This window comes from Phoenix dactylifera, chromosome 1 (assembly GCF_009389715.1).
Source record: "Phoenix dactylifera cultivar Barhee BC4 chromosome 1, palm_55x_up_171113_PBpolish2nd_filt_p, whole genome shotgun sequence".
Taxonomy (NCBI): Eukaryota; Viridiplantae; Streptophyta; class Magnoliopsida; order Arecales; family Arecaceae; genus Phoenix; species Phoenix dactylifera.
In genome coordinates this window covers 29,359,350-29,367,770 of record NC_052392.1, presented here as the reverse complement: position 1 = coordinate 29,367,770, position 8,421 = coordinate 29,359,350, and the positions used below count along the sequence as shown (strand labels likewise).

At 39.3% G+C, this 8,421-nt stretch overlaps 1 protein-coding gene across 1 annotated transcript; it reads left to right on the top strand.

The window, feature by feature from the left end:
* The first annotated feature begins 1,141 nt into the window (after nt 1–1,141).
* LOC120112330 (cytochrome P450 71A1-like) lies at nt 1,142–3,252 on the top strand. The gene is made up of 2 exons (XM_039131343.1): nt 1,142–2,377; nt 2,461–3,252. Exons 1-2 carry the CDS (start codon nt 1,481–1,483, stop codon nt 3,082–3,084), a joined length of 1,521 nt encoding a protein of 506 aa, XP_038987271.1. The 5' UTR covers nt 1,142–1,480; the 3' UTR covers nt 3,085–3,252.
* Nucleotides 3,253–8,421: the final 5,169 nt, after the last annotated feature.

Sequence of the window (8,421 nt, the reverse complement as noted above, 5' to 3'; positions counted from 1 at the left end):
GAGGAGAGGAGCTAGGGCTTGATCGATTGGGATGCAAAATGAGGAGGAGGGGGCCGGCCGCTTGGTTTTGATGTTAATTTGGCTTTGGACGACGCTTATTAGCGTCGTCTTAGGATTACATTACGACGACGCTTTTGAGCGTCGTTTTTGCTTGAGAATTACCGACGCTTACCTAAAGCGTCAGCAAATTTTGGCGGGGAGCCCTTTTTCCCCAACGCTTCTCCCTAGCGTCGGGAAAAAAGCGTCGGGAAAGGCCAATTTTCTTGTAGTGCTGGCAGCCATTCTAACTCGCTGAGTGGGTGGCAGCAGCGTCCGCCCGCGGTGGAGCCATGGGGTGCTGACGTCCGTCCGCTTCAATGTCCCGTGGGGCAACGACACCCACCCATGGTGGTGGTGGGCGAGCCGCCTTGGCCTCCTTTCGCTGCCATCGCACGACACAGAGGGGCCGGCCAATAGCGATGAGGACTCCTATGCTTTCTCTTCTTCTTCTTCGTTTCCCCCTTCCTCCATGAAAAATTTTGAAGAGGATTTGAAAACAGGAAGAAGGAAGAAGCTGAAGTATGCAGGAGAAGAAAACAAAGATCTTTTCTCTTTTTTAATTTAATCCAAAAAATAATATATAGGTCAAGCTAAATAGGTTAAACAGGTCAGATCGGATTGGGTAAACAAATTACCTGTTTATTAAACAGATTAAATGGATCAAGTCGGATTACTTATTTATTAAACATGACAGGTTCAGGTTGTAATTTTTGACCTGTTTAATAAATAGATTGGGTTCAGATTTATGATTTCTTGATCCGACATGCATTTGATCCGACTCGCATCTGACCCGATCTGTTTATGTCTGATCCGACCCAATTGCAACCCTAAGGAAAGCAAACAACATTTGTATAGGATAAGGAAATATAAAAGCTCCAACTCCAAATTTAAGACATTATTGGCTACACATGTAACATCATACATGTAACATCATCCCATGACTGCAGACGATCGCCACGGCTGGAAGCATTTTAGCCTCTTAAATTTGAAATGGGGTGGGTGGGGGTGGGTGGGGGTGGGTCCAGAAAAAGATAGTAGGACCAATTGGGTGTCATATAATCCATAATGTTTAAACCGTGTCAGATTTTTAAGTATAATTGGATTGGCTTTAGATCAGAACAAGACAATCCAATCTAGTTGTGGTCAAGTTGTAGTGCTAAAATTTAGTTTGGTCTAAGATCTACCAAGACCAAGTAAATTATTAAATTATACAAATATCTATATTTCCACTGGTGTTTTTCACGCAATTGTCGGTCGAGAATAATTGTCCAAGACTGTAGTCGCGGTTTGCAAGCGACTTGCAAGTCCTTGGTAACATTCTTACATATTTCACTGGAAAAGCAAAGCTTCATGTTACAAGCCTGTGGTCATCAGCAGCAGAACAGAGATATATGTTCTTCTATTGATAGTTGCCTCCATTGCAACAACGGCAGAGAGACTCATGGCTCTTCCTTCCACTATGGCCTCCTTGCCATTTCTTTTCCTTGGTCTTTCATTCTTCCCTCTTCTTCTACTTCTTACAAGAAAAAGGGAGGGACAAACTGCAGCTCCCAAGCTCCCACCAGGCCCAGCCAAGCTTCCCATAATTGGAAACCTGCACCAACTGGGGAAGCACACCCACCACTCCCTGTGGCAACTATCTCAACAACATGGCCCCCTCATGCATCTGAAGCTTGGTAAGATACCCACCCTTGTGGTGTCATCTCCCTCGATGGCCAGAGAGATCTTGAAGACCCACGACCATGAGTGCTGCAGCCGAGCGCCACTCTTCCCCTTTACAAAGCTCTCTTATGGTTGCTTGGATGTTGCCTTTGCACCGTATGGAGACCAGTGGAGGGAGCTTCGAAAGGTCTGCATCATCGAACTCTTTAGCAACAAGAAGGTGCTCTCGTTTCGATCGATGAGAGAAGAGGAGATCCACCGAACTATGAACTTAATATCATCTTGTTCTAACGATCTAAACCCCATCAATCTGAGCAAGGTGTTATTCTCCCTTTCGAGCAGTATCGTATGTCGAACTGCCTTCGGTAGAGGATACCATGGTGGAGAAGAAGGTCGATTTCACAAACTCCTTAAAGAAGCCCAAGCCATGTTAGGTGGCTTCTTTGTTGCCGACTACCTACCAACTTTCGGATGGGTCGACATGCTTACAGGAATGCGAGCGAGGCTTGAGAAAATATTTCTTGAACTCGATGACTTCTACCAACAACTCATTGATGAGCACATCGATCCAACGAGGCCACAAGATGATCAAGATGAAGACACCATTGATGCTTTGCTCCGCATCCAAAAGGATGGAAACTATATAACTCAAGATCACATCAAAGGAGTACTAATGGTATTTACACCACTCTATCCGCATCAAATTCTTGTCAAGTATATATGATGTATACGTTATTAAGCTTCTATTTTTTGTTGCAGAATATCTTCATAGCTGGAACGGGCACATCCTCTGCAACAGTGGAGTGGGCAATGGCGGAGCTCATGCGACACCCACAAGCGATGAAGAAGGCGCAAGATGAAGTCAGAGGTTTCGTGGGAAGGAAAGGAAGGGTGGAGGAGAGTGATCTCCATCAGCTTCACTACATCAAGTCTGTTGTGAAGGAGGCGATGAGACTGCGGCCTGCGGGTGCAATACTAATACCAAGAGAGACGATGAAGCATTTTATGATCGATGGTTATGACGTTCCACCCAAAACAATGGTACTCATCAACGCATGGGCGATGGGGAGAGACGCAGATACTTGGCATAAGCCTAATGAATTCTATCCTGAGAGATTCATGGACAGCTCCTCTGAGCTCAAAGGACATGGTAATTTCGAGCTTATACCATTCGGAGAAGGCCGAAGGATTTGCCCTGCGAAGCATCTTGGATTGCTGCTTGTGGAGCTTGTGCTTGCGAACCTTTTGTACTGTTTCGACTGGGAATTACCCAGCGGCATGAGGACAGAGGACGTCGACATGGAGGAAGCAGCTGGTCTTACAGCGCACAGGAAATCAGCTCTCTGTCTTGTGGCCAAGAGATACAGTGAGATGGATTGGTAGATGTTTGTCGTGCTTCAATTTATTCAATAATGCTTTGTTTGAAATTAGGTTTGCAGGGATCCATGCTTGATCCTTGCTAGAAATAACTTGAGATGATGTATTTGGCAGTAGTTGATGTGAGAGAGAATTTGGCTTTGGTGCATTCAATTAAAATACGAAATTTGGACATGTTAGTTCTTTTGCAGCCCAATTTTTTCTTCCTTTTTTATTATGAGAATATATTTTCTTTTCTTGTTAAAGATATATAAGACCTGAATTTACTTATTGGCCCAAAATGGTTCCTATAGTACAATTATTGATTCCTTCGGTTGATCACCTTCTCTTTAACGAAGAGAATGCTTCAACTTTCCGCTATTAATATTGTCATGCGCCGATCCGAAATCACAAACTGAGGGTCATGGCAACCACCATATACTTATAAAAAACTTTCCCCGCAAGCATTCAAGGCATCTCACTATGATATCATAAATATGTAGCAGAATAATTTAAACTAATAATATACAATCTTTATTTCATCAACTAACTCAACTTACAATGTCTCACAATTCTAACATTAGTCTAGGATAATAGATCAATTTAAATAAATTATAATCTAAGATAACTTGTGCCGCAATTCTTCTAGTCACTCTCCTAAATTGAAAACCCCAGTTAAGCTAATTCTTCCGACTCTAAAAATAGTAAGAAATCGTATAATAAGCTAGATAGCCTAGTAAGTAATGAATACTTTAACTAGATAATTCTTATAATAACTTCAAATATAAATACAAATTACGATGAATTGGTATAAAGACATAATCAATTTCATTTCAAAATACAAATTCATTGAAATTCGTATCTTTCAAATATCCGTATATATAATTATAAATCTGATTCGAAACAAATCACATTCAACTCAGTAGCTTTTAACTACGACCATTTTATACCATGTGGCTAGGCCAGAAACAAACCTCGCTTATATCCTATAGAGTGGGCCAAAATGCTGCACTTATACCCCACAGAGTGGGCCAAAATACTGCACTTATACCCTATAAAGCAGGCCAGGATGTCACATTTATACCCTGTGATGGGGCCAGAATTATCAATGCATATCCCCAATTGCCAGGATCCTAAACATAGTTAGTCTAAGAGTTCAAATATGATACATATCAAAGTTCTTATTATCAAATAATAGATATATTATAACCTAATCAAAATTTGCATATACAATGTAAAAACAGTAAATAAGTTAACAATAGTCCAAAAAATATTATTCCAATTTACATATCGATTTTTCACTCAAATCACCATCCCGTAGAATTCATAAATCATATATAAATCCATTAACAATTTATTTGATACAAAATAATATTATATAAATGAAGAATCTATAAAAGACCGATCATTACTTATCTTGCAAATGCAATCCAACTAATAAACCCAATTAATTCCGAAAATTCTTCTCAAAGCCTAATATTTCAAAATTTTACTTTTCATCGGAATTTCATTATAATTATTTTAAAAAATAAAAATTCTAAATTCCGACACCCTCAAAGGGCTGATTAAGTAGGAGTACCCAACATCCGGGTCGGTCTGATCAAGGTGATTTCATCAAATCATACTCGGACTAGAGTACAGATGGTTCAACAGAGATCGATGGTGATCGAATCTAATAGTGTTGGCAAGGACCAGGGTGGGGGCTGACACACCGCCCGATGACTATGGACTAGGCCATTCGCCAGGATCAATCCAATATCACTATGAGGAGTTCTTACTGGATTCAACTATCTTAGAGAGAAAGTTCACTAGAGAGAAACTTTACAGAGAGAGAGAAAGGATGGAGAAGAGAGAGAATCTCAATACAGGTTCAATCAGGGTCACGGGTCAACCTCGATACTATTTTGTGTCAACTATCGAAATTCAAGTAATGTCTTCTTCCAAGAAAGGGGAAGTTTAGGATTGGATTGGAAACAAAGGAACTAACATGTCAAAATCTTGCTTCCAATGGAGTAGGTTATCAGGAGTATTAATTTTGAAGCATTCTTTACCACATTGGCTAAATGAGTATGATTTTTGAATCATCAATACTAGCCTTTCCAAAATCATGCTCATTAGTTGATTGTTTGATAGGATTTTATAGATTTAAAATAAATAATTATAACCTTTACCATTTTAGAATACATTGAACCTCAATGCACAAGATAAACTGATCTATGCTTCGCATGAACTTGTGAGGATCCATACTGCTGTGTATATGGTCCCACATGTATGCACTAAGTGGATGTTGGATACTTACCTACAGTCAAAAAATCCAAATAAATACCTTCTCGTCGTTCTCTTTTGTTGAAACCATAAATTATAATAAATGATATCAGAGCGGCCCTCGTGAAGAGGGATACTGCTTTACGGGCTATTTTGGACTAATCATGAGTTGGTTGTGACATTTATAATTGAACTTATAGCATTTGTGATTGGATTTGACTAGATTTAAACTCTAGCAAGAATGGTAGGACTTAAATAAGAAAATGTATAAAGATTCATGAAGATGTGTATTTTATTGTATATCAGTTGTATACCACGTAGATCTTGAATACTTATATAGTACCAACAAATTCAAATAATATCAACTAAGTATCTTTTTGAACGCTCTCCACCACTAAATGGGTTAGGGTCGCCTCAACTTATGATATTTGACGATGGTGCATTGGGATTCATGTGAACCCTTCCTTGGACGGCCAGGATCTTCCAATCATCAGCCCCGCGTTGCACACGATCATCGATGGTAGAAATCTGCGGACTATCCCGTCGGTGTCCCAACGTGCTTTCCCGCCAAAATCACTCGCGTCGAAGGTTTCCTTCTCGTTTTCTTGTCTGGATTTACCCTAAAAATGACTTCTTTCTGTGATTTTTATGCAAATTTCGTAAAATATTCAGGTGGGTAAGGGGTTCTACATGAAAACCATAAGGGACATGATCCAGAACAAGCGCCGCCTCATTCTCGGCTTCGATGACCTTCGTAACTTCAGCCTGGACTTCGCCCGAAGGTCAAATCTTCCCTTCCCTGCCCTATTAGATCTTTGTTTAAATCTTTCTCTAAAATTGCTTTGCTTGTTTCCTCCAGTCCTTTCAATCGATGCCATTTTACCCTAGTATATCTATGTTTGATTCCCTTTTGCACAAAAAAGTCTATTTTTTAAAATCTTTTTTGCACTCTGGTTCATTGGATCTTGTGGAAACCCTGCGATGGTACCAATTTAACGTGTAAATTGGAATTTTTTTACGGTGTTTGAACGTGTGCTTGTTGGCTTCAGCGTGCCTTTTGGGTTCCACAAATTCACTTCTAGGGATCTCATGTCCTCCTTCATTGGTTCCATGGTCTGCGTCGAAGGCATTATCACGAAATGTACTTATTTCCAATCCCAATCCTTAACCGCTATCTGTAGTTCCATGCCTTTTCAAAATCAAATGCCTTGATAGTTTGCAAAATGGATTGCTTTTATTAATTAAATTATTGAATTTTTGGATTGCCTCTAACTTATAATCAGATGACAATTTACACCTGTTATGTGTTGAGTTATTTATTTAGTGTCTATTCTAAACATTTTCTAATAGATGACAAATGATGATAACTGAGAATCTGGTGTCACTATGAGGTAGATGCTGCAGTCTTCAATGTAGGCTAAAGAGACTTCAATGTAGGCTAAAGAGAATCCTTTTGGAGCAAATTCTGGATATCCTCAATCTGAAAAAGATGGTGATTTGTTTCAACCCTCAAAAGTGTATATTTGAGCTCTTGAAAACCTTGCATATCTGTATAATCCAAAAAACTAGTTAATCTTATAGCATGAGAGATTGAAGGCATCAACTTTGTATGTTGTGATGCAATACAAAGCCAATGTTTTCATCATTATTTATGACTTGTTATTAACAAATGTGATTGCATGTTATTCCTTACTATGCCTCTAGGCTTAGGAATATCCTAAAATTTTACTTAATCTGGGGTAGTACTATGAAATTCGTTGTTCTTTGAAGAACGAGGACCATTATATGACCATTGCTCTGATCACTATACCACATTATTGAGGCGGTATCTCATGGAAAAGAAGCTTCTGTCTTTGATCCTCTTTTGCTTAGCGAGGTCTTAGTTGGTTTTTATTTATTTGTGGACGTTTTTTCTCAATATTTTTTGACAGTTCAATCTAGTTTTGAGAGTATGCAACTACGAATCTAGCTTTATAAGTGCATAGAAATAGAGAGTAGATTCATTGGAAAGAGCTTCACACATTTCAGAATTGAGAGTGGGACCATCCCTATTTGCTGTATATATATGCTTTTGATACTTTTCTCTAGGGAGACAACATATAAACTCCATCAATGTAGCTTACCCATTAAGCAATTTATGGCCTTAGATTTAAAAACATCTTATGGTTAGTTTATTAGTTGCGATCATGAAGGTGCTTGAGTTCTTCAAAAGACAGATTTGCTTTTAGTAAAACGAAGGATGGATGCAATATTAAAATTTTCTGCTGTACTATATCCTACTTGCCTTACGTTGGTTATGGCTTGTGTTTTATTCTTTTACTGGACAAGCTGTCTGTTGCCCAAGAAGACAACCCAAGAGGGCGGGTGAATTGGGTTTGGATTAATTGTCGACCAATTAAAAACTATGATTAGTAATTAACTAAATCTATTGCAGGCAAATTAGTTAAGTTACTAGATGAAGTGAATGAAGAGAGAGAGAGAAAACAGCAACCAATACAAACACAAACCAATTTATAGTGGTTCGGAGCTAACCCTTGCTCCTACGTCGACTTCCCAAGCTTCACTTAGGAGTTCACTATAATCCCCCGAACCTGTGAACACTCGCCAGGTAGGCCTTCGGCTCACCAATAGTTCAAATTCCTCAAGCCGGTTGTTTTACAAGTTCACAACCCAACTTGTTATTTTCGCGAGATTACAACGAACTCGGTCGGTTTTCACAGGCTCACCGACTAGAACCACCCGATTGTTTTTCCGGGATCACTATCGAACCCTTACACCATTGGTTTTAACTTCGGCTCACCAACAAACCTTACAACCCTTGATTCAATCCCCTGATTGAATCAAGTAAGAAAATAGTTTGGGAAAAGTTAAAAGGAAAGCTTCTTAACAAGCAATATTAAACAATATGAAAAGAGTAGAGTTAGAAGCCCTCAAACAGATTTTGGAAGAGGAAGAAGGGGCTTCTCGAACTCTGAGTCTCCTCTTTGAATGCATTGAAGATCTGAAGTCAGAGGAAGAGCCTTGAATGCGAAGGGAAGACTTCTAGTTATGTATTGAATGCGGTTCTTCCTTCTTTTACTTGTCTTTTCTCTCAATAGA